Below are 27,339 nucleotides of genomic sequence, written 5' to 3'. Positions count from 1 at the left end.
TTCTCTCCTCGTCCTTTTCCCTCATTTACACACTCATTGATGGAACATCTTGGTGGGTGATCGACAGCTGGATCTCAGAGGCGTGGAGCTGTAGTGCAGAAGCCGCATTCAGAAGACGCGTCTTCGCTCGAGGAACTACTTGTTAGCTTCCCAGCAGCCACTGAAGGGTCACTCTGCAGCTGCGCTGTTTCCCCGAGGGGTTTTGGACTCCTTAGAGAGAAGCATGCAGAGTTTGAAACGTCGGTCTAACAAGTTCCAGTGAACCAGTGTGGAGTAAGAGGTTGAGGACGGAGAGACGAAGACCCGGACGACAGCGGAGTCGGAGACGGTTATGACCGCGTCTCGTCAACTGGTGCCCGGGCTGCCTCTGCTGCTGCTGGTCGCCTGCTCGGTGTTGGTCGGAGCGAGTGAGTCGTTTTTTATGAATATATCTAGCTCGATAAATAATATTTAAGCGGTCATAGATGCCAAATGTAAGAGTTTGCTATCTTAAATCAAAAATAAAAATCTTACATTCAAAATGTACTAACTTTTATTTTACATGATAGGAGTTTGGTTAAAACAAATAATTCATTGTATATACTGTATGATGTATAATGGTTCAGTAATAAATAAATAAAAATAAAAAAAAACGAATCTATCTAGCTGTCTGTCTAATAAGTTGCTGTTGTATTTGTTCAAAATAATAGAGATGATTTATTCCCATAATAATAATAGTAGTAGTAGTAGTAGGATTATAATGTGACCGTGAATATCACATGCTTGATACATAAGGCCGACTGACGTGCTAGCATAACAACTTTATCAGGTGAGTATCTATTGATATGTATCTATTTATATTTGCATATCATTGATATACAGTAGACACACAAATAAAAATGTGAACTGTATTTTGCCTCTCCAGTGAGTCCATGGCAGAGGTCAAGTCTCCTTGCTTTGTCAGTCTAACATCTGGAGCGTATGTCCTTATTTTCACAACCCAGTGAGATTGCAAAGCCAAAAAAACCTAAATGAACTTTAGAACTACACTACCATATGTATGAATGATGCCATGTCGAAGCCGTTTAGACATGGGAGTGGGCAGCGCTCCAAATCTGAAATGATGTTTCATCATATGCTACACCCATGTGGCAGCATCACACTGCTGGCTCCGCTTCACTCTGGTCACCCTCTCTGCATTATTTACATGTTGTCCTTTACTGGCACAAAGCTGCAGTTAAAGCGTCAGAACCTTAATTAGAAGTCTATCGGCGGATTAGAATACTTCTGCTGACCGTCTGAACTGTGCAGACACTTAAATCATCCAAAACAGCGGCCAAACTGAAGCTCTGTCTGCTTCAACACCAGCTGCAGAGCATCCTTGGCCGCTCAGGCCAAAACTCTTGGCTGTCTACCAAAGAAGCAGCTAATTTGTGTTTACGGGACTTCATATTGATTCAGGTGATGAAGTGCACCTCCATGTTTCCACGAAGGACCGTCTTTTCTGACATGATGTCGAGCTTGGCCAGGGAGTAACTGTCCTCAAAATTGTGGAAAGTATCTTCCTCTATTTTTGAGATTACTTTAGGATTGAGGGCGACCAAAGTGTCAAAGAAAGCCTTCTTTGTTAAATATTACAAACATCATTGCACCATTCAAGCCCATTTTAGGGACTATTGATCTCAATTTTACATGACAATTACTTTGATTTTACTATCTTTTTTCAATCTTCTACTTCTGAATTGACAGACTGAAGGCCACTTTTGCGTATTGCTGCCTCCCACGTTCTGAGGATGCATTTATGAGGTGTCCCACTTCTGTATCCGACACTTGGTTTTGAGGGCTAAGATCGAGGATTATGGGAGGTATTGGGATTCATCCTTCGTGCCCGCCGTCACGGCGTCATATCAAACCCAGTATCACAAATGTCGAGTCGGCCTGCGGCCAGTACAGCGTTACGAAGGTTTTCTTTCCGTAATAATAGAAAACATGAAAGAAAGATGAAGAGAGAAAAGATGACTTGTGTCTTTAAGTAGAACTGAAAAACATAAGTGATCGCTGTGTTTTCTCAGTAGCACACCCTAGATTTCCGATCATTAGTGCCTGTGCAGTGCCCTAGACGTAGTGCCGTATTTGCAGATTCTTGTGCCGTCTTGGATCCATGGCGCTTTCAGGCAAAATCTCGCGTCTATCCCCATCTCGAGTCACCGCAATCTCATTTGATTGGCCGACGCAGCATGTGCCGTTATTGACAATTTGTCCCAGAAAATGCAGTAAATTGAGTTCCAGGTGGAATGAAATTTCCCCGGGTGGCATGCCGCACTATATATAAACACCAAATGCAAAAATGATACACTCTTTCTCAAAATCCTAGCTAAACACTTGGTAGCAGGTGCTTATCCCTTGTCAGTTGTCATTATTTAGATATTACCGATGACAGTTGACATTGTGACACAGTGAATGATAGGGAGATTGTGAAGGGTTGATTGTGGTGATTTTCATGCTACACCTGTTTCTCTTTCAAGCATTGACTTTGCTGCATAGTTGTGTTTTTGGTCAAATACATTTTTTCATATCTTCACATTAAGTTTTCCATTTCCATTGATAGTGAGTTCTGTATTGTCACTGCGACTCACTCATTGGAGTGTTCATTTGTTGCAGTTTAGTCCCAGCATTTGGCTTGCAGAAGTTCCCTCTTCTCCTTTCTTCCTCTATGACAGAAGGTAGATAAGATACGTGCAGCATGGTCTCTGATAGTGTTCGGTTTCTGCTTCTGTACATGACCTACAGCACAGGGTGTCTCTTGGAGGTCAGGCAGTTTTACAAACATGTCATTAGTGGGCGCTCTATAGTCAGGCGTATTCCCATAGCCCTAACTCTGTTTGAGTTGTATCCTTGCACCACTTTGGTACTGTAGTTGTTACCCCACACCTCCAGGAGGTAAGGAGAGGAGGGAGGGCCACTTTTTCTTGGCTCACCTCTCTGAAAACACATATCTACTTCAGTAATGGTAATGTCCATTCCATAATCGTCCACCAATGTCTTATCAAGACTTGACGCAATGTGGAGGATGTCTTTTGTGTCTGTCAAAAACATGTCCTACAGTACCTCTCCTGATGATGCGGTCTGTGCTGATAGGCAGTTCTGAATCACTTGTGCAGAGACATCTGACATTCTCCTGTCCTTCTGAGTTAACATCTAAGACAGATAGAGTGGAATACTGGCATAGAGTTTGAAGACAGCTTGTTCATGGACACTTTACTTTCTTCCTACCGTCCACTTCTCACTGGAAAACCATCAAACACTTCAGTTAGACTTCCCTAATTGTTCTTTTCAACACTGTGTTTTGTCATGGAAAGACTTGACAGCCAATTGTTTTGGAAGTTCAAGCTCTGAGTGGAACGTGTCCCTGAAACATCCACCAGAAGTAGAGCTATGATGGGATGCCGCTTCTGCTGGTCCACTTGGCTGTCAGACCCAAAACAAATGAGATGTGGCTCCTCATTTATACACAACACTTACTGTACTGTAAACAGACTTCTCCAGCCTCAGTATCCACAGGCTTGCAGGGTAATTCAACAAACGACAGTGATATTCATCTTAGTTCCAGATTGATTTTTCAAGCCTGGTGCCGGTGGCTGGATGAAGATCATCATTTTAGTTAATTGTTGACATTTGGATCCATCTCAAAAGTGCTGTCGCATGATGAGGCTTGTCATTAGAAAATGATCAGCCTCTTTGTTGACTCTGTGAGTTACAGCGCAATTTCAAAGATCGCATCTAATCATGGTGTTCTCCACCTTCTGTATTGCTCTAATCAGCAGACACAGGTTGTTATTCACTCCACACACACACAGACACGCACACACACACGCATATTTTCTGAACATCCATCAGAGTGAACAGCATAGTGCCATTAGCCAGATGAGACTGTCCCAGTCTATCAGCAAACTGTTACACCACTGTGATTTAGTGTCGCGAGGCCGAGTCACACGTCACAAACTACTCCACACTGTGATGTAAACATCACCTGTCACAAGGTCTGTTGTTGTTTTTGACTGGATCGAGTAATTGTTGTGTTGTTGGCGGATGCCCTGCGGGACGCGTCGATTAAAGATAAACACCAAGTGACTGACAGGATTTCTCTTGACGCCACTCACCTTTGAATGTGGCTAGTAGTTACACGTGGCCCGCTGTTTCACATCCAGCGTGTCTTAATCCCGCCTGCAATATTCCAATACTGAGGAAAGAGCAATGGCTTCTGTCCCGGAGGAAATTTCCCAGCGACAGGAAGGCAAACAGGGATCATATCTTCAGAACAAGATTGAAGCAAAATAGCCAATATTTGAGTCTGTGTCAGCAAATATTCAACATGACTTATTTATCTCTCTGCTTGAGTTGGAGTTGAGTTGCACTCAGTCATCGCAATATTGTATCAGTATTTTTGCTGAAAAATCCCAATACTTGATTGTGTGATGTAGTCTTTATATTTTGACTAGAATAATATTTAATCCATAGACACTTGGATATGATGCTTAATACTGATGTATTCTTTTTGTGCACTGGAGTAACTTTGCTGATTCAGGAAGCTATTCATTCCAATTCATGAAATGTAACTGAAAATCTGAAGAATTATATTGTTTCATGCACATAATATTATCTGATTTTCCCCCTTGAAATTATGGTTTTTATTACATATATTGCTGAACTTACAGTAATGCAATATATTGCGATTATTATATCACCGCTCCTGTATCGGATATGCATCGTATCGCAAGATACCTGTCAATACACAGCCCCAGTGTACATTCACCGGTGACTGACTGTCCAGCACTCCTCCTGCTGTTTTCAGTCAACACTAACATCATTGATGTCTCCCAGTCACTATAACCACAATCACATACACTATGAACACTGACATTCAGAATGCTCTGAAGATCAACACAATTTCCATGTGCAAAAGGTTTGATAGTATACATTTACATTTTATCACCCATTAGCTGGTCACTTGTGGCTATAAAAAAAAAATGAAAAAATGCCTTTGAAAAAGCTTAGTTCTATGTTTTGTGACGTACTTGCACCCAGTCCCAAATGTCCTCCACCTTGTCAGTTATGAGGCTTGCAGTGGTGGCATACCGTAAGAAGCTGTAGAAAGTGAGTGATTGCATTGGAACTTTTGATCAATTGTGACAAATAGAGCTGTCAAATCTTCAGTAGTAAATGGATGAGCTGTATTCTCAAACCAATGGTCACTCAGACGCACGGATTCTGGACCTCTGAAGTTAAACTACTTCATCAGTCAGCGTCATCGCTCTCTACAGAGTATAACAGTCTGAAACGGCTCCTTGCTACCTGTCACCTTCCATTGCTTGACCTCTAAGGTCATAGGAACCGGAAGGACTCAAGCGCTCACCCCTCGTCACAGAAGTGCATTACTCAGTAGTTCGACTTATCTCCACTGCACATAAAACGGGAGAAAATGACGCAATTGGACTAGGTGGCTTAAACAAAATATTGCCTAAAGGTAAGTTCACACCGCTAGCTACTTCCGTGAGCGACACGACTGTTTACATACAAAGTCAATAGAGTCGGGGAGATTGACGGCAATAATAAAAACACATTCACAATTGTGAACCAAGTCCTCCAGACTCTTCAATGTCACATGCCAGAATGGGCTGTCCTACGTGGAAGAGTGGGAGAGCGTACACAGTCATATCTGTGTTGCGAACCGGGAGTCATTGTATAACATGCAACATTCACAATACATTCACAACACAATTACAGTGCACGAATGAGACTTCGCTTTCCTTTGGGAACGATTATTTCCTGCATGTTTTCGCACTGAGAATACCGTGACAAGAGTGGCAGCCTGGGCGCATCTCAACAGGAGATAGGAATCAGCGGTTTTGGGCACTTTGAAGGTGAAAGAATTACAGTATTATATTTATATTGCAGGATATCAATCAGCACAATATTAATATTATAGTTTTAACCAACAAATCCTTGGTGAACAAAGCCATTGCTCATGAATGAGCTGGACATGTAATTCACCGAAGCGTTCCTGTTGATGAGAAGTGCTGCGGCAGTGCACGTGTGTTCAGCACAACTACTATATTTCATCATTTAATCAATGTCCTCTTTCTCCCCTCGCTCTCCATCGCTTGCTTTTTTCCTGCTGCGTCCATCATTGATCTCTCCCTCCCCCTCCTCCTCCGTCCATCCATCAAACTTTGCCCTTCACCCGTCTTTTCTCTCAAAACACAAATATTGAGAGTTCTACAGATTCCCGCCCAAGATAATTGCTCTCTCTCTGTCCATCGTCCTTGTTGTCTCTTGTCTCTCTCTGACTCATTCATCTCTCACTCTTTCACATCTCTGATGTCTGTTATCTAACTCTGTCTCTTTGACTGCATCAAAGCCTTTGCTCTCATCTATTGTCCTGGGGTGTGTGGCTGCAGGTGCACTTGTGCTTGCGTGTGCATCTTTGTGCCGCTCCGTTCTTTATTGACGTCCTTGTTTCCTGAACAAGATCAGATTTATCAACCATCCGAGGGCTTGAGTTGTTATCATCTGTGGTGTACCCTCGGGGACTGGAGCCAGAGAATTTGCTTGAGTCAATATTTGTTAGTTTGTGTGTTTGACAGCAGCTCCTGAGGAATTTCAAGAGTGACTGGGGTCTATAATTCAATTAATAGCAGCTCAGGTGACAGCGAGATGCGTTGGTTTGTGTCATGACTCATTCGTTAATGATCCATTTTATTTTAGACATTCAGACTTTCAGATTTAATTTTGAGATGCATGAAACAATTTGATATTGTTTATTTAAGGAAAAAGGTGATTTTTGTGTCCCCTTGACGCAGTGTCGCACAATGGATGGAAAAGAACGCTTCACATGATGGTTGTAGGCGCTGAGACATAAATTAGAAGACATACTTTGAAAGACGAAATACTGTTCTCATTCTCGACAATCATTTTAAATGACATTTTGTTTTCATATGCAACCGTACATTACATCATGAGCATTGTTAGGTAGTTTAAAAATATTTGCTTTTGGCGGTAAATGAGTAAATGAGTGTTATTGTAAGTTGTCGTAAAGCTGGGTCTCTTGTCCCTTATTTGCTTCTGAGAAAAGACCGTGGCAAAACAACGAAAAATGTAATCACACATGGCACAACAAGCAAGCTTACACTTGCAAAGGGAACTCTACAAACATCTACTGTATCATTCAACATCAGAACTCGAACTTGGTGATTCAGCCAGTGAGGAGAGGCAGGATCCAGCAAGAGGCGGAAGCAGCCGCAAGACCGACGGTCCCAGATTATAAAACTTTATTTCGACTGCACATTTCAGAATGGAGAAAAGGGGAAAGTTTTCGCATTTACTGAATTGGTGACAACAAACCGCTATCTTTTTGTTATGAGAAATAATTCTGTAAGGTGCAGCCGTCCTCATGGGCTCATCTCTTCCCATGTCTCGCTGGAATGCGCAACTTGAGTTCTGCAAGCAACAGACATCAGTCATTGTGATGTTTCATATGGGATTCCTCTGTTAAAACCGTCATGTTCATCTCCACCTCCATGATGTGTTATGTGCTATCCGTTTGTTTCGATGTTTCCACTTTGCTTAAATACGATTGATCACGTGAGAGTACATCTCTAATAAGAGATCTTTTTTCTGATGGCCTGGCAGCTCTCATTTAAGCCATGACGGTGCACCGCCATTGTTTACAGCATTGTAGAATAATAAAAACGAAGGTGCAGCTTTTTTCCTCTCTCGCTTTATTACATCATGAGTCAGCATGTTTCAATAAGGACCTTACAGTCAGAGCATCAAAACGTCCATTCACGCTTTTATTTTGAGTTGGCAGTGGCCACAGACATCAAGAGTTCGAAACTATGCTTCTTCAATAAGTTGCAGAACAGTTGCCAGGAATGATGAAATGGGGTGCTGGTCGCGTCTCTCACCAGCCCAGAGCAGGTCTGCAGAACAGACGACTCAGCTGCAGCATCTCCAGATAGAACATGAGTTATTGCATGTTACACCTGTCCAAACCAGATGAACCAAAACACTTCTAATGACAGTGAACCGGCTAAGCTATTTTTTCTGTCTGATAAATGCTAGCGGACGTTAGCCACAGAGGTTAGCCGCAAGCAGCTAATGTCAGTTATTCCAGAGTTATTCCATTTTGCTGGCTATATCTACACTATACTGTGATAAACACAGTAAAATGAGTAACAGACACTTACACGTTTGTTAGCATGTCAAAATTAAGCTTTTTTTAACGTTTGATAACACAACCAAGACCAGTGGTAAACACAAATAATGACTTACAAGTTGAATAGAAACATTGCCTCTTCAGGATCAGAAGAAAAGCCTTTCATATCCCTCAGTTCTCGCCAGGCTGTAAATGAATCTCCTATATTGACTCTTCTTGGACTCCTCACTATGAACTCTTGCTCCTGCTGTGGTGAAAATGAGCTGAGCTCACTGCTGCGGTCGCTCTGTCGTAAAGTGTTGAGGTGGCAGTGGAGTTGGGGCTGTGATACCGCTGTCAGAACCTGCCCCCCGGCGGATTGCCCAAAGAAAGTTACACAGTCAAAGGGAGCATTGAACTAAGAGCAGGAGAGTCTGACTCAGTGATTTTTGACTGTTCAAACTGAAACTGTCATCTCAGGAAATATGAGAATAATGTGTTTATGTCTAAATGTTACGCATTGTTGCTTTAATGCCCATTGATACTGAAATGTTCCATACAGATCCGGATGCAGACGGATCTGTAGTGCAACAGTGTGCTGAGTATTCATTCAATCTGACAGACAGAACCAACTTTGTAGATGATCTGGGATAAATTCATGCTCATGTACATGCAGTTTCAGAACCGTCTTAGGGATCCTTTTAAATTATTTGACACATTTTTTTCAATGCCTGAAATCATTTGACTGCTGACTGCAGTTGGGACATACACGGCACCAGTGTATCATAGAATGAGCGTAGCAGCTGAACTCCAATGTCCTCCCTTTAACGCTGCCAAGAAAAACGATTGTGACCCAGGCTGTCTGCAGAATGTGACGGAGAATGTCAGGCTCTGTCAAACTAGCCACTGTAGTTCATTGAGTAAGACACTGCCAGAACTGCTCTGGAGTCATCAAAGGAACAGACGACATCAACATGATTTTTAAAAGGCTGTCAGGTTCATTCAGCGCGCTCCTTCATTTCCCAGAATGCACCCTGGCGGCTTACAGGTGAGAACGAGTGCAGAGAAACAGCAGCGTGTGTGGGAGGACTGAATGAAGGATTCACTGGAGCAAAGAATGTGGGAGGATTGTGTTTTTTGTCTGATGCTCCGGTTTGTCCACCAACTCTGTGGGTGGAAGAAAGTGCTGCTGAGCCAGTTCACCCAATATATGTACCCAATATAATATATGCTTGGGTTAGCCTTTAAACCAGGGCTACACAAGAGCAAATCTCTTGGTATTGAAATATAGATACTTGCTCGACACTGGAGTACAGAGTTTACAGTTCACAGTTACAATTACACTTACAGTTCTGTCACAAGACATTTTCAGGATGTTGATGTGGTCTTAAAATGGTGGACATTTCTGAAAAGGTCAGCTAAAGTACGTATGAATTTGTGCTGCAGACTGAGCTGCAGCAGCCGTGCGCCGCCCCATTTAGCGGTCAACATTCAACCAATCCTTCATAACAGACTCAGCAGCTGCGAACAGCTTGAAAAGCTTTCTTTTGTCAGGCCGCTCAACATGTCCTTGTGTCACTTCGTTTTGTATACAGAGTGGAACTGGTGATCGCTGCGTAGACTCTCACTGCTGCTTGAATCCCCATGCACATCATTATCTGCACTCATCAGAGCGTTGTCCAGACGGAGGGCAATAAATTGATCTAATTGTTTTTTCAAAGAGCAGTGAAGGTCTTGTGGTTCACATCAAGGTCTTGCTCTCTGTTATGATTGGCTCATCGTCCTAAAGAGTGACAGACAACCTTGAAAATATCAGCTCAATATATAACAGTATAAAACAAGCATGGAATTTAAACAACAAGTTCAGTCTGTTATCTGGTTCGACATTCATTTCCTTTAGAGGGACATTGATCTCTCCATTATGAAACATTATTGTGACATTATCATGCATTGCACGTATAGACGGTGTTGGCTGGAAGCTAAACTTTTTTTGAACAATTATTTTACTACCTAAATAATAACAATAATAATAATAATAATAATAATAATAATAATAATAATAATAATAACAATAATAATAATAATAATAATAATAATAATGGCAAAGCTTTAGTTATGTAGCATTTTTTAGTACAGGCTCAGCAGTTCTACAATGTAATCTTGGGCCAGGCCTAGGCAGGCTTTAAAGGTTATTGGTAAAAATCTTAAAGTGGATTCTAAAGTGGGCAGGGAGCCTGTGAAGCTAACACTAGAGTGATGTGCTGCCGTCTGTTAGACCCAGTTAGAAGCTGCAGAGTTCAACCAGCAGGGGGCGTGAGATTTCCTGTTGATTCCAATGAGGAGAGGGTTACAATAGTCCAGGCCGGAGAATATTTCTAAGTCTTATGTGAAAGTATGGGTTTAATTTTACATATCATTTTCAACTGGAGGGAACAGGACTGGACTGTTTTTTTTTATGTGAGGGTCAAAGGAAAGTTATGAGTCAAATAGGACACCGAGATCTAACCGAATTAAAATAATGCTTTGTGTAATCCACTAAATTAGGTGCTGAAATTTCAATTTTTCACCAACTGCTGTTACATTGTCAGGCTCAGTAGCAGTAGAACCACTTTCCTGTTTTCATTGGAAGGTCTTCCCACTCTCTAATGTGTGTGTGTATCTGTGTTCTTGTTTCACAAGCTGTGCCAGCAGCTCCAGTGAACGTGTCCGTGACCCAGCTGAGGGCACACTCGGCTATGGTGACCTGGAACGTCCCTCAGGGAGACACCGTCATTGGATACGCAATTTCTCAGCAGGTGAAGTCCATATTCTCTTCTACTGTGTCTGGATTGATCTGCCAATTAAATGAGTCGAAATGTTCTTTCCTATCCGTACAAAAGGATCGTACTCGTGTCCCCTCCCTGCCTCTGGATAATGGCAAGATCATCAGTGGAGTTAAAATCTAGTCAAGAGAAATTATGAAGCCAATGTCCAGGAAAGTTGTAGCTCAGACCCAGGAAACAGTCATACTGCTGAAATATAACAGGAATTATGAACTCTTGCGTCATTGGAGCAACGTCAGGGTTTGTTTCGGTTCATAGCCAAGGAAAAAATGAGATCTGTGAGCATCATGTTGTCCAAGGGTGTGAAAATACACCTCCTGTGGTGCGTTTAAAGACAGTCAGTTTAGAAATATGTATATGAATATATTATAAATATGAGCTAAACAGTGAACAGCATTTATTGACAGCACAACATATCATTGGTCTCTACAATGATGTTTGAGCAGAAATGCCATACTAATATCAATGAAGTGAAAAGCACATCCACCCATATCAGGCATCAGTAGTATATAAGGTGTGGATGGCTCTGGGCTTAATAAGAATCTTATAATAATGAAAGTATTACACTGGCACTGCATGTAAAGATGCAAACTTACCAGAGAAGAGTACAGTTAGCGTTAAGTACATGCAATGCAGTCACCGTGTTTCCCAATTGAAGACGGACTTGCATACACCGCTTCTACTTGACCACCAGAGGTCGCTATGTTCTGAATCTGACTGATGGCGTAACAGTCTAAAATACAACGTGATCTCTTGTCGCAATAGTGGGCTGTTATGGAATATCTGATATTTTCCTTGAGTCCATTTATTCAACCCATCTACAGTACCTCTGGCAACATTCACTGACCCTCGCACAGTCTGTTCGTAGCATTAACCATCAAGCTAGCCCGCTCTGACTCGGCTTGACGTCAGTTCTGACTTGTGTGGTGAGTGGAGATCGTTCGTCATTGCTTTGTTTTTTCGAGTATTTTTCTATATTTGTTGAGTGGAAAGTGTTTCTTCTTGGTGATTTGTAATCTTTAAATTCAGTTTGCCTCATGTGATTGTAGTTTCTAAGTTTCCTTACAGATGCTTCAAAAACTTTTTCTTTCTATATGAAAGAATTTTTTTATTTATAAACATTTAATCCAGGCCTTTGACTTAATTGCTGGCAAAAATCCACAGACCCATAACAACCACAAACATCTAGTCATACACAACCAAAAACAGCCTCAAAAGCCATGAAGAAGAAAACATAAATGAAGGGGAATGAGGTCACCTAGAACAGAGCCTGTTGACACTGATGCACCTGGTGCAGTCAGCAAGGGAAGAGTCATTACAGTGGATCACAGTCACATACCCAGTTAAATGAATCACATGTGAAATAGAAAAGTGACAGCAGTGATGAAGTGTTTCCGGATTACACTGCAGTGTTTATGCTGCTGTGTGTGCCCCAAACCTTGAATACTCACCTTGGCTGTAAAATACTTTGTAATAACCAAAAACCGCACAAAATCAACCTGTCGTTTTTGCTCCCCATCAGTTTTGTTTACAAATCTGTTGCTTTATTTATAGAAAACTTTCATTTTTAACGCTTAATATTATGTAATTTGTTGTCTAACCTGTTCACTTTTTTTTTAAATGTCTCACCTCTCTAATATCGCACAGATTAAAACCTTCACACATTTTCCGGGAGCTCTCTGTTTTCTCAGCTCCCATCATCTTCATCATCTTCATCCACCCACAGTTTGGCAAATCACAGACTCCACTATGATCTGAGTGGGAGCCACATCCATTAGTGGAAATGATTTGGCCCAGACTCGTCTCCCAGGTGGAACATACGGAGGCGGCAGCGCCAAAGTGGCCTCATGTCTCACTCCATCATCGTCTTTTAACTGAACACAGCCTCAGGATGTAGGACGATGTCAGAGGAACCTGTGAGAGCGCTTTCATGCTCACCACATCAGAGACAGCGGGATTGTCAGGCGCATTGTTAACTAATGCTTCCAGCCGGTAAAAAGTGTTAGCGCTGTCTCACTTGTTTAATATGAAAAAAATGTATCGATTTAAAGTCTTGCTTACAGCGACGGTGAGTTCAAATCGTTGCTGTGTCTTGATGTTGTAAAAGTTTGAAATGTTTTACAAATTTACCAAAGAAAGCCATATGGTGCAGAATGGAAAACTGTCACTCAGTGGAACATCTTTACAGACAATATTGTGTCCAAACTGAGAACATTCTTTCCTTTAATGAGTGCGTTCCTGCTTACGTTGAATGGCAGTCTGGCTGCCTGACCTGCCTCGGACACAACATCAGGCAGAAAAGAATTGAAATTAATAATCAATAAACAATACATGAATTACCAAAGATATAAATTCATCTTGGCGCTGGAGAGTGAAGTGAACTTGTTTGAATTGCAAGTGCAGCAGATGTAGGCTGTGTCCCATTAACACTGGGTTTTGCGCGTCACATGCCAGTGTAGTGTGTCCCAATACTCCTCAGACTGAGGGCACTCGCCGTTCACCACTTGAAATGATTCCTTCAAACCGAGGGAGCTCCGGAGCTGACCTGAAACCAAGTGGGAATATGATGTGTGGATAGATTTCCAGGATACCAAAAGTACTTTATTTAAAAACAATGTTGGATAGAACAACAGGGACATTTTGTTGACTTTCTCTGGTGTCACACGTTAGTGACCTAAATGGTCTACCGTGTCCAACAACATGAACCATACAACGTGTATGTACAACAGTATGTTTTTATTTTTTCTGAACAAACAACAGTGGGCTAGCATCCAACGTTAACATCCTCACACCTCTAACAGATTTATCACCACAACAGAGCGGCGAAGCCGGCTTCGGCTCCGCCCATTTCCTCTCCATTGGTTCACCAAACCAAGTGAGATCATCTGCACAGATGCAAGGGGTTGCAACAACGTTGGAGCTGTCTTTCCAAAACGTCTCCAACACTGGATATGCAAGAAGAAAAACACAGCATGGCAGCCAGTGACACGTCGTCTTTACGTGTGACGTCATGAAGTGTTAGGAACGTCTTAGGAACATCAATCACTTCACTTGGTCGTTGGAGGGCGCTTCATAGTGGAGGGCATTGAGAACCGAGTGCTAGTATTGTGCATGTGTGCTCCTCGGAGGTCTGGGGGCCGAATTCTGCCAGCAGATTCTTTTTCTGAGGACCACACATGAACTTAGAATGGAAAGATACAAATGTGAACATTATGCACGAGTCACACATCACGAGTTCAAGTTAGAGTCAAGTCTTGTGCCTTCTCATCTTCATCTGCCCGCAGACACCATATAGCAAGGTGGGCAATTAAATTTCCTCAGGGGCCACATTATAAACTGCCAAAAGAGAGGAGGTGATGAAAATTTTTAAGCGACAGTATTGAAAATATATGGAATAAAATGTTGGTTTGGTCGTGTCATATTTAAAGCTTCTTAATGTCTTAATGTCATACTGTACATCTCAAAATCTACTTTCAATTCCAATGTATTTTAAGGGACATGTCATCCTACAAACTGAAGAGATGAACAATGAAAGAAAATACCTTCACCTTCTTCTGCCGCTTATCCGGGGTCGGGTCGCGGAGGCAGCATTCGGAGCAAGGAAGCCCAAACTTCCCGGTCCGCACAAACCTCCTCCAGCTCCTCCCGGGGGATCCCGAGGCATTCCCAGGCCAGACCGGAGACATAATCTCTCCAGCGAGTCCTGGGTCTTCCCCGGGGTCTCCTCCCGGTAGGACATGCCCGGAACACCTCCCCAGGGAGGCGTCCAGGGGGCATCCGGATCAGATGCCCGAGCCACCTCAGCTGGTTCCTCTCGATGTGGAGGAGCAGCGGCTCCACCCCGAGCTCCTCCCGGATGACCGAACTCCTCACCCTATCTCTAAGGGTGCGCCCAGCCACCCTGCGGAGGAAACTCATCTCAGCCGCTTGTATCCGCGATCTCATCCTTTCGGTCACTACCCAAAGCTCGTGACCATAGGTGAGGGTGGGAACGTAGATCGATCGGTAAATCGAGAGCTTCGTCTTGTGACTCAGCTCTCTCTTCACCACGACGGTCCGATACAGCGACCGCATCACTGTTGCCGCTGCACCAACCCGTCTATCAATCTCACGCTCCCTTTTTCCCTCACTCGAGAACAGGACCCCGAGATACTTAAACTCCGCCACTTGAGGCAAGAACTCTCCACCAACCTGGAGAGAGCAAACCACCGTGTTCCGGTCGAGAACCATGGCCTCAGACTTGGAGGTGCTGATCCTCATCCCGGCCGCTTCACACTCGGCTGCAAACCGACCCAGCGCATGCTGAAGGTCCCGGTCCGATGAGGCCAGCAGAACAACATCGTCCGCAAATAGCAGAGATGAAATTCTGTGGTTCCCGAACCGGATCCCCTCCGACCCCTGGCTACGCCTAGAAATTCTGTCCATAAAAGTGATGAACAGAACCGGTGACAAAGGGCAGCCCTGGCGGAGACCAACATGCACCGGGAACAGGTCTGATTTCCTGCCGGCAATGCGAACCATGCTCCTGCTCCGGTCATACAAGGAGCGGACAGCCCCTAGCAGAGGGTCCCGCACCCCATATTCCCGGAGCACCCCCCACAGGACATCGCGAGGGACACGGTCGAACGCCTTCTCCAAATCCACAAAGCACATGTGGACTGGTTGGGCGAACTCCCATGAACCCTCGAGCACCCGGTGGAGGGTATAGAGCTGGTCCAGTGTTCCACGACCGGGACGAAAACCACACTGTTCCTCCTGGATCTGAGGTTCGACTATTGGCCGAAGTCTCCTCTCTAGTACCCTGGAATAGACCTTTCCAGGGAGGCTGAGGAGTGTGATCCCCCTATAGTTGGAACACACCCTCCGGTCCCCCTTCTTAAACAGGGGGACCACCACCCCAGTCTGCCAATCCAGAGGCACTGTCCTCGACTGCCACGCGATGTTGCAGAGACGTGTCAGCCACGACAGCCCTACAACATCCAGGGATTTCAGATACTCCGGACGGATCTCATCCACTCCCGGGGCCCTACCACCGAGGAGCTTACGAACAACCTCGGTGACTTCGGCCCGGGTGATGGGAGAGCCATCCGAGTCCTCAGTCCCCGCTTCCTGAGTGGAAGACGTGACGACGGGATTGAGGAGACCCTCGAAGTATTCTTTCCACCGCCCGACAACATCACCAGTCGAGGTCAGCAGTCTCCCACCCTCACTGTAAACAGCACTGGTGAGGCACTGCTTCCCCCTTCTGAGGCGACGGACGGTTTGCCAGAATTTCTTCGAGGCCGACCAATAGTCCTCCTCCATGGCCTCTCCGAACTCCTCCCAGACCCGAGTTTTTGCCTCCAAGACTGCACGGGAAGCGGCACGCCTGGCCTGCCGGTACACGTCAGCTGCCTCAGGAGTCCCACAGGCCATCAAGACCCGATAGGACTCCTTCTTCAGCCTGACGGCATCCCTTACTTTCGGTGTCCACCACCGGGTTCGGGGATTGCCGCCGCGACAGGCACCGGAGACCTTGCGACCACAACTGCGTGCAGCCGCACTGACAATGGAGGAGGAGAACATGGACCACTCAGACTCCATGTCACCTACCTCCCTCGGGATCTGGGAGAAACTCTCCCGAAGGTGGGAGTTAAAGACCCCACTGACAGTGGGTTCCGCCAGGCGTTCCCAGCAGACCCTCACAATACGTTTGGGCCTGCCCGGTCTGACCGGCTTCCTCCCCTGCCAGCGGATCGCACTCACCACCAGGTGGTGATCGGTTGACAGCTCTGCCCCTCTCTTCACCCGAGTGTCCGAGACACGTGGCCGAAGGTCAGATGACACGATCACAAAGTCTATCATAGACCTCCGGCCAAGGGTGTCCTGGTGCCAAGAGCACTTATGGACACCCTTGTGCTCAAACATGGTGTTCGTTATGGACAAACTGTGGGTGGCACAGAAGTCCAGTAATAGAACACCGCTCAGGTTCAGATCGGGTAGGCCGTTCTTCCCAATCACGCCCCTCCAAGTCTTGCTGTCATTGCCCACGTGGGCGTTGAAGTCTCCCAGTAGAACAATGGAGTCCCCGGTTGGGGCACTGTCGAGTACCCCTCCCAGTGACTCCAAGAAAGCCGGGTAGTCTACACTGCTGTTCGGCCCGTAAGCCGCAACCGCTGTGAGACACCTGTCCCCAACCCGTAGGCGTAGGGACGCGACCCTCTCGTTCACCGGGGTAAACCCCAACACGAAGCTGCAGAGCTGCGGGGCTATGAGCAAGCCTACGCCAGCCCGCCGCCTCTCCCCGCGGACAACTCCAGAAAAGTAGAGGGTCCAGCCTTTCTCAAGGAGTTGGGTTCCAGAGCCCAGGCTGTGCGTGGAGGAGAGCCCGACTATATCTAGCCGGTACCTCTCAACCTCCTGCACAAGCTCAGGCTCTTTCCCCCCCAGCGAAGTGACATTCCATGTCCCAAGAGCCAGAGAATGTCCACACGAACCAGGTCGTCGGGCCCCCCGGCCTCGACTGCTACCTAGTTCTCTTTGCACCCGACCCCTATGACTCCCTCTGTGGGTGGTGGGTCCGCAGGAGGGACGGCCCATGTCATTCGTTCGGGCTTGGCCCGGCCGGGCCCCATGGGCAGAGGCCCGGCCACCAGGCGCTCGCATTCGAGCCCCAACCCCAGGCCTGGCTCCAGGGTGGGGCCCCGGCTGCGCCATGCCGGGCGACGTCACGGTCCTCGATGTTTTTGGTTTTGTCATCGGGGCTTCTGAACTGCTCTTAGTCTGACCCGTCACCTAGGACCTGTTTGCCATGGGAGACCCTACCAGGAGCATAACGCCCCCGACAACATAGCTCCTAGGATCATTCAAGGTACACAAACTCCCCCACCACGATAAGGTTGCAGTTCCAGGGGGAAAAGAAAGAAAATAATATTATTTATATTTTTGTTGCACTCACAATCAACCCCTGCCAAAAAACAAATGCTCAAAATAATATTGCCAGAAAGCCTATCACCTTATTTCTTAAGCCTGGTTGAGGTTGTTTTAGTTGCAGGGTCTTAACATGGAACAATCTTCAGACATGGACTACAGTTTTCATATATTTGATTTTCAAACCGAATTTCCCACTGACGACGGCGACACTGTTTAGAGTTTAGAGGTTAGAAATGTCAGTAAACAACACACACTGCCAAGTGTTTCAGTACAATTTGGAGTGACCCAACTGGCTGCTGTCAAGCATTCCTCCACATTGAGAGTCTCGCAGTAACAAGCTGTTAGTGAAGCAGAAGCAGCTCCAACGAAGAACCTTCAGCGACACAGTGTGAGATATGGTTGTGCTAATTAGTGTCATTTTGACTGGTGCTTCCAACAGAACACAGGCACATAATAACGGCCTGCAGCAGAGCAACACCACCCGTCTGCAGAAAACTGTTTCATTTTCTATTAAATATTCCCATTTTAAGTTGAGCTCTGGGTGAGTTGTCTACCTAATCGTCACAAGAAGTGAGGCAGAGAGAAGTAAAGAGGGTAGATGAGGTTTCACGACACAGTATTGAAGAGTAGATGAAAAACTTTCATTTTGGTTGTTGAAGTAAACAAATGTTAACATGAGGAAAGCATTATTGAACACGACTAGTGATGGGTAGATGAGGTATTATGAAACAGTGTCCTATTTTCAGAGGCCACCAGATGGCGCTGTCTGCTCTTAAAATGTGTCGACATGTACTACTAATGCCTCACATCATTTCTAAACTGAGAGCGCCATTTAGTGGCCACTGAAAATTAGGACACTGTTTCATGATACCTCATCTACCCTTCACTACTTGCAAGAGTGTTCAATAATTCTTTATTCATGCAAACGTTTGTTTACTCAAACAACCCAATATAACAGATGCTGTCAGGAACATTCTTTAGGATAACCTCAGAGGCTCTGAAGAGGCTCAACAACATGCTAACCTCATAACATTGTTAACATTATTGGCCTCTCTGGTGTTGACAACGTCTTCCCTTAAGGTACGTTTAGAACAGACACCGAATGTGTGATTAATTTGAGATTAAAATTGTAATCTATTGACACCCCTATTTGTAACTGACATAATTAACTAGTCAAATTTTACATATTTACTAAACAAGTAAAACGAAGAATCACTAAAAGATTTGAACATGCCTCAGGTAAACTGAAACGGTCACTCATATTGTGGACAACATGTTTTTGATGGGTTGCGTTTCAGCTACTGATGGGTAGATGAGGTGTCATGAAACAGTATTGCAGGGTTGATGAAACAGTGTCCTGATTTTCCGAGGCCACTAGATGGCGCCCTTGGTTTAGAATTGGTATGAGGTTTCATTGAATTTGATGTTGAAGTCCAAACACTTCACTACAGCTGATGGTGCCATCTGGTGGCCTCTGATAAGCATCACACTGTTTAATGAAACCTCACCAACCCTTCAGTATTATGTCATGAAATCTCACCAACCCTCCAATACTGTGTCATGAAACCTCATCTAACCATCACGAGTTTCAGCGACTCATCCACACTGGATTTGGGATGATCCCAAGAACACCAATCACTTCTCCTTCACTCCCACTCTCACTGACAGCCATGACCTCAGGGTCATGATGGAAACAACAAAATGAGTGGAATAATCCAAGCTCACGCTCCCAGAGGGACATAAATATGATATATGACAGTGCTTTTTTGCCTCAATGTTGAAGGGTGTTTGAGCTGGTCTTCCAATTACTGTAGAGCAACTTTTGAAAAGATGCTTTTGGAACATCTGGCAACATCCGGGCTGAGTCAGAAGCTTCTAAAGTTGCGCCGTATATTCTGGTTAATTAGTGTTATGGGACAATAACGCTGGCTGACCTGATGCTGATCAGAGAAAAATCTCCCTCCACTGCTGAGTCTCTGGTGCAGATTTCAAACGCTTCATGTTGCTGCCAAGCATCCGCTGGTGGACTCACACTCATCTCTTAGAGGTGTATGACTGCCAACGTGACCAGTCGGGCCGTGTTCCCAGTGGATGGGTTGATGGCAACTTCAAGAGTCACAGTCAAGTAGAAGCTGTATCATGTGACGGATCCTTTTCTGTAGGTCTGTATTCTGTATTGTATAGTCCAACAATCCGTAAAGTGAAATGACTTGCTCTGTGTTGATATAATTAGCAAGCAGATAGCCGGTAAAAGTATCCATCCGTATCTCTGTTGGTGCATCTGCTTTGCTCCACATTGCCTTGGACACTGCGCCCACGGTCCTCATCTCCCCCGAGAGGACAGAAGAGGTGCTGGAGTGGAATTCAAATGAACTGAAGGGGCTAAGGAAAACCTTTTCATTTCCATGTTGAAGCGACTCATTGTCAGGTTAACTCTTGACCAGAACTGGGCAGTGCGTTCGACTTACGGTGAGCATGGTTACGTGTGTCTTCTCCAGAGGCAGGATGGACTGATGCAGCGCTCCATCCGAGAGGTCAACACTTCCAGCCGCTGGTGTGTGCTCTGGGACCTGGACGAGGACACTCAGTACAGCGTGCAGGTCACACACCAACACACACAATGACACAGTGAGACCTCATCATGAGGGTCTGTTGACTGATTCTACAGTTGGTGCTACCTAGCATCATGCATCACAATCAGTGATGGGATGGTTGATGAAACAGTGTCATAATTTTCAGAGACCACTCGATGGCGCTCTTGGTTTAGAAATGGTATGAGGTTTTGTTAAATTGTTGCTCAAGTGGAAACATTTTAGAGTAGAAAGTGCCATCTGGTGGCCTCTGAAGATCAGGACAATGTTTCATGAAACCTCATCCACCCTCCAATACTGTGTCATGAAACTTCATCTATGCAGCACTACTTCACATGAGTCTGGTCACACCCCATCATAAAGACATTTACAGTCCAAAACTGTCACAGCTCTACTCCATTTTAGCATCTCACTTAATTCGGGTTCCTTCTTGCTGTGGTGGCGTGAACAAATAGGTATCTCTATGGTCATACTTTTGTCAGCCACTGCTTTGAAATATAGAGTGACACATGTTGACAGTTTGTATGGATGTGTGTCTAAACTTGCTGTCAGTTCTCCCTCAAATCGACTTTTAATTCACATTTATTTGAGGGCAAATTGTCAATCAAGCCTTTCTGTAGTTCCATAAGAGCCAAGTAATAATGTTTTTGGTGAAAACTTGTTCCTGGGTCTCTGTCAAGCCCACTGAACTTAAGCCACCAAAGTGGCGACAGGCAACATCACATCATTTAAACGAATCAAGGTGCGAATGCAGAGCATGATGAAGAGCTAGAGGTCGAATTTGACTGCCTCAAGTTCTGCAGAGGAGTATTCACCCAGTGATGAAGACGATAGCTGAAGCCGCGCTGCTACTGTTTGTAGTGACGACAGTCCACAAGCAGCACATACTGGTTCTTCACCATGAGGAGGCGCAGTGGAAACAATGACAGAAATAGCAGTGGTAGCTGCAGGAGAACATTACAGTCCCGCTGTAAACGATGTCGATTGAGATATGAGGAAGATTATCTTTATCTGTAAAACTTGTAATTCCCTATGGTCGGCGACTGGTGACGTCATAACATACACATTAGATTGTGGAAATACTTCCATCCCAAACTCTGGTTCATGCTGAAGATTTCTCTTTCTTACAGTATGCTTTTGTCTCTAACCTTGTTCACACTACAGCCTTTTGAAATAGTGACATCAAAGAGGAATATTTCAGTGAAAAAACTGGCCCCTAAAGGGTTAAAATGGATGACAACTCTGGTCAGTGTGTGTGCTTTCTCAGTACAGGCAGTGATTTTCTTCTTGAAGCTTTTGTCGCCCATGTCGATGATCACGACTCAGTCCCGGTGTGACACGCTGGCACTCCAAGTCCTTCAGTGTGTTCAGTCCACTCATCAGCATGCACATGTCCTGCTGAAGGGTGGGCAGCGTTCAGAAGTGTTGCCAACTCTGCTGGCTGTGACCTCTGACCCGCTTTGATGGAGCTTTTCCTTGCCGGGGAGTCTCCTCCAAAACTGTGAATTGTGAGGCAGCAGTAAGCTTCACACTGACATTAGATCAAGGTGACTCCTTGTGGAAAAAAATGTGAATGTTGTCTCTCTTTTCCTCTGACCTCATCCTCCTCTCACCGCTTCCCAAAATAACCTCGACAGAGAAGTGCTCTCACACTCAGTGTCAGCGGAGACCTGTTTACTGCAGGAATGTTTGAGAGCTTTTTGCTTTCTGTATGATTGTGGGTTTATTCTGCCAAGTGGAATTTAATTTTGCTGAAATGACTCCTCCGCCTGCCTCTGGTGCTTAGGTGCAGTCTGTGGGGCCACATGGTGACAGCCAGCCGAGCCGTGTCGTCCACTTCAGGACTCTGGAGAGGACGGACCACTATCCTGCTGGAGTCCTGGACCATCGTAATGATCACAGCTGTCACACACAGGAACAAGCTTCTTAGCTACCCTCACTCTTCAGTTCACTCCGACAGCTATGACGCTGTATTAGCAGATGACACACTGTATTGGAGCTCTCACAACCGCTGAGGATTTCAGCTTAAAATGTGGGGTACTTCTTGACCCAGAGGACACTCTTACCCAACCATAGTATTTTCATTAGCACTGTACCGTTCATAAAGGGTGTTTTCTCAGCTATACTATCTCATTCATAATTGAGTTCACAGCACAGCTCTTTATTTGTTTACTGCACTGACTCACTACTCTATTTGAGGCAAACGTGAATTCAGCCAATCTCTTTCACTGGCAGTTTTCATTTCTGAACTTGAGGATGTGTTTCTCTGCTGATACAATTCATGACTATCAAACCAGTGAACCATTTCAAGGTTAACTGATCGCCATTATTCCTCTGACAGATGAGCCAGCGATGGAGGGCCTGGGCATGAGCCCTCGCCTCCAGACTGGAGAGCTGCTCATCATCACCACCGTGCTGCTGCTGTGGGCAGGTCAGCCCACTCGTCATCAATTCATGTTTCTCTATAGGTCATAATGGACTCAACACTAAACTCCTCATAACTTCAGTCACTAATAACTGAAGAACAACAAGACCTAAGCGTTTGAATATCTTTTTTGAATAAAAGAGTAGGACTGGTGTAAAGAAGTAATGAAATAGATGGCTGGTATTTCAGCAACCAGCTACCAGACAATATTTCAAAGCATTCTCTCGAAATATCCAAAAAGAAACCAGTTGTACCGTATGTACGATGCTGCTTGTTGTTTAAGTAGAAATGAAGAGAATAACAGTAGTAATTAGTGATTGTAGATGAGGTTTCATGAAACAGTGTCCTGGTTTTCAGAGGCCACCAGATGGCAGTGTCTGCTGTAAAATGTTTGCACTTGAACAACTAATTCAATGAGACCTCACATCATTTCCAAGAGCGCCATCTAGTGGCCTCTGTAAATCAGGACACTGTTTCATGAACCCTGCAACACTGCCTCATGATACCTCAGCAACCCTTCAATGCTGTCATGAAGCTTAACCTACCCATCAACACGAAATATCGTGGTGCGTTCATTGTTTTGCTCATATAGTGGAATTCTATTCACAAATGATGAAGTTACATCGATTATTTACAGTACATTTAGTTGCTTTCCAGTCCTCCATCCATACACCAACATGACGGCGTCCATGTCGGTGACACTTTAGGGGGGAAAAAGTGCTGATATGTTGGTTATGAAATGAGATTCAGGAACATCTGTTCACTCACTGGTCGTGTTTCTGTCCCTCAGCGGTCATCGCCCTGTTCTGCCGCCAGTACGACATCATCAAAGACAACGACTCCAACGGCACCAAGGAGAAGACCAAGAGGCCGCTGGTCCGTGCCACCCCGTACTACAACCCCTCCCCCACCAACTCCCCCATCTATCACAATGGAGCCGTGCGCAGCAGCAGGGTGAAGCTTCTCCCCTCTCTCAGCTTCATTTAGTGGCTTAAGCAGTGTTTTGCTTCGACTGCAGTGCTGCTCCATAATGCATGACTGCTCAGAGCTGCCCGAGAAGATTTTGTCTGCTCTGAAAACTCTTTGTAGATACTCGAAGAATCTCCTAGCAACCAGAGCTGCCGCATCCATGCTAAATATAAAACAAACGGCTCCTTTTGTTGCTGCACAACTTGTAGCACAAAGAACTGTTGAATATTTAGGTCTCTCCCACAGTCAAAATCAGCTGTCAGCACAGCACATTTAAAGAATTCTGAACCTGGTGGCAGTTCAAACATGAATGAAAATGATGCATTCATGTAAAAGGCAAGAAGAATTTGGAACAAAATACACGAGCAATATGTGGCTTGAGAGACCTTGGATATTTGAAAACTACTACTGATGGTACTGATGGGTAGATGAGGTATCATGAAACAGTACTGGCGGGTGGTGAAATTTTCAGAGGCCACAAGATGGCGCTCTTGGTTTAGAAATGATGTCAGGTTTCTTGTAATCGTTTAGGTCCAAGCATTCTACAACTCCATCTGGTGGCCAGTACATTGTTTCATGAAACCTCATCTACCCGTCATTACTCATGAAACCTACTTTCAAAATATGAGAAATGTTTTATTTTTTCTTTCATGATGAAGAACACCAGCATTTTATGATTATATTATATTATGTTATATTATGTTATATTATGTTATGTTATGTTATGTTATGTTATGTTATGTTATGTTATATTATATTATATTATATTATATTATATTATATTATATTATATTATATTATAGCGGTGAGCTCAATGGAACAGCAAAACACGCACAATAGTGCTAAAACAGAAGCTCGCACATCACCACCAGCAGAGTGACATGTCTCCAAATGCTCTATGGATCCAGATAGCAATTTGGAACATTTCAAAAATGTAATCATCTGCCACCTTTTCTGAATTCGATGACATTTGATGACATCTGTGTTTGAGTGATTTCAGGAAGGCAGGAAGACAGAATAATGCATTGAAATCTTAAATTATTGTGAGGAAAAGGAAATGTATAGTGTAATAATTGTAATAAATTATGAAATAAAGCCTATTTTAAAGATATTTTTCAACCAGATTATTTCATGAAACATGATAATTTCTCTACTCTACTCTAGAGCTCTATAGAATTCCCAGAATGACAGTCTTTCTTGAGCGAGTGAGCTCCAGCCAGCATGAGTCGGCAGGAAAAGATTTGAGACATGTCTACTGGTTGATGGTTCAGTCTCTGGTATAAACTGGTCTCAGAAGTACTGGCGGAGCCCTTTAATTAAAGTATGGAAAATTTGGGCGTACTCCAAAGAAGTGAAAAAGCACCAAACAAAACGTGTCAAACGTGATTTATTCTGAAGGTTGGTTCTTCTGCTGGCAGAAATGTGTGGCTCATAAACCCTCGGTTCAGACTGTCAGCCAGGTGTTCAGCAATATGTGGCATCCAGACCAGAACCTCCCATCACAGGAACAGCTTCTTCCCCTCAGCCATCAGACTGTTGAATTCGCATCAAAAAATCAGCCTTTGTTATATTATTGACAGCACTTTATTCTTGAAACACTTTCCTAGCTGGTGGGATCCCCACTGACAATTAATAATAAATTGGATTCTGATTCTGATTCTGACACACACTCACACACACACACACGTACTTGTATCTCTATCCTTTTGAGAACCTCTCATTGCCATAACTCCCCAGCCTCTCCCCATAAACCACCCAAAACACATGGCGAACCTTAACCAGGACGCTGAACCAAACTTGAGCCCTCCCAAAAAAATAAACAACTTTTACAGAACCTCCCACCTCCTCCCACAAATCCATAGGTTCCCACAAAAAGGTGTGTTTCCAAGAATTCCAAGTATACAAGGAACACACTCATGTGCGCACACATTTATACACATTTGTTTCTCTATTTTTGTGAGGGCCGCTCAATGACATAATGCTTGCCCCAGCCTCTCGCCCTTAACTTACCCTTTCAGAACATATGCCTCACCTTAACCAGGACTCTGAACCTTTTTTTTTTTCAGGAAAATGCTAGCATGAATGCACATTGCACGGCATGTGACTCTGATAGTGATCACCTTGCGTCAACAAATCAAACTCTCTATATCACGCGCATCTACTGCCGGCTGCATGTTTGTTGTCCTAAAAATAAACCTTTTCTTAATTTCACCCTGATAAAAACAATGTTTTTACTTGTGTTATTTTCTGAGGATCACTCTTTTTGTTCACTTTGTGCCACTGTTGATGACGATAACCTGACCGTCGTCAAGGTTGTGGAGTGAGTCATTCATGGGCCTCGCTTGTCTCTCCCCCAGCTTCACCGAGCATCGTCTTCCATAAGCATCATCCGTGTCTGAGAGCCATTTTTGTTGGACGAAAAGACATTTCCGTGAGAGGGAGGACACACCCTCCTGGCAGACTTCTGCGCTTTGCTGCAAAAAGTGGAGACAACCATCGAGGCGAACTGGACATCTCTCAGTGGGGAAGAGCAAGGACTTGACGTGTGAAACAGAAGAGCATTCTCTCAGTGGTGATCTAATACATTTGCGTGATGAATAGGAAATCATTTCCAGCATGTCAACCCAGTAAAACTTCTTATTTCCCCCTCCACTCCAAGTGTTTATACCATGATGAGGTATCATGAAACAGTATTGTAGGGTTGATGAAGCGGTGTCCTAATGTTCGGAGGCCACTAGATGGCGCTCTTGGTTTAGAAATGATGTGAGGTCTCATTGAATTGGTCTTTCATCTACCTTCACTCATGACTGCTCACTGTTAGACACTTGTGTGTATGATATGTCATTAGACTGTGTACATTATTTCATGTGTCAAACTGATACCTCATTGCGAGTTTACAACATAAGCAGTGTAAATATGATGCAGCGTTTGGATGTGAATGAATCATTTCATTAAAATAAATCAAGATTTTGCTGTTTCTGTTCACTCCTGATCCTAGTTTGAGATCTATGTGTGCCACCTAGGTGTGAAGCTATAAAGAGAGAGAGGATACAGACTGCAAAGTTTACATGTATCTTTGATTTAGAGGATAAACTCCTTCATAAATTGCGGCTACTTCAATGACCTCTCTGTCATTCAGTGAACCAGGGATCTTGTTTTAAAATAGAAAACTGTCATATAACTGCGGCAGCAGAGCATCTTCACACTAGAACCGTTGCTAGATTTGGTGGATACTAACAAGCGAATGCTGGCCATTTTTGTAGCTAGTCTAACGCAAAGTTTGGTTCTTGACATGAATTTAAAATGTATCAATTTTCTTTCCTCAATAAACTGTATATGCTCTTTTGTATGCTGTATGATGCATTCACACTTCTTTGTTCATTAGTGCTTTTATTTTTTATTTTAATTAAGCTTTAAAATCGATACACAATGACTTTTTAAGGTGTG

At 44.3% G+C, this 27,339-nt stretch overlaps 1 protein-coding gene across 2 annotated transcripts; it reads left to right on the top strand.

Moving 5' to 3' along the window:
* fndc4b (fibronectin type III domain containing 4b) lies at positions 1-27,339 on the top strand. Of its 2 annotated transcripts, none has more exons than XM_053866445.1 (7): positions 1-407; positions 10,853-10,968; positions 20,406-20,507; positions 22,285-22,387; positions 22,840-22,929; positions 23,714-23,799; positions 26,250-27,339. In XM_053866445.1, the coding sequence occupies exons 1-7, from the start codon at positions 332-334 to the stop codon at positions 26,289-26,291; spliced, it is 615 nt and encodes a 204-aa protein (XP_053722420.1). In that variant the 5' UTR covers positions 1-331; the 3' UTR covers positions 26,292-27,339. The 2 variants fall into 2 exon arrangements, with proteins under 2 accessions (XP_053722420.1, XP_053722409.1); XM_053866434.1 differs by having other exon boundaries at positions 23,714-23,877; positions 26,250-27,333.

The sequence above is a fragment of the Synchiropus splendidus genome, chromosome 1, assembly GCF_027744825.2.
Source record: "Synchiropus splendidus isolate RoL2022-P1 chromosome 1, RoL_Sspl_1.0, whole genome shotgun sequence".
Taxonomy (NCBI): Eukaryota; Metazoa; Chordata; class Actinopteri; order Syngnathiformes; family Callionymidae; genus Synchiropus; species Synchiropus splendidus.
This window is presented reverse-complemented; position numbering and strand designations above follow the sequence as displayed.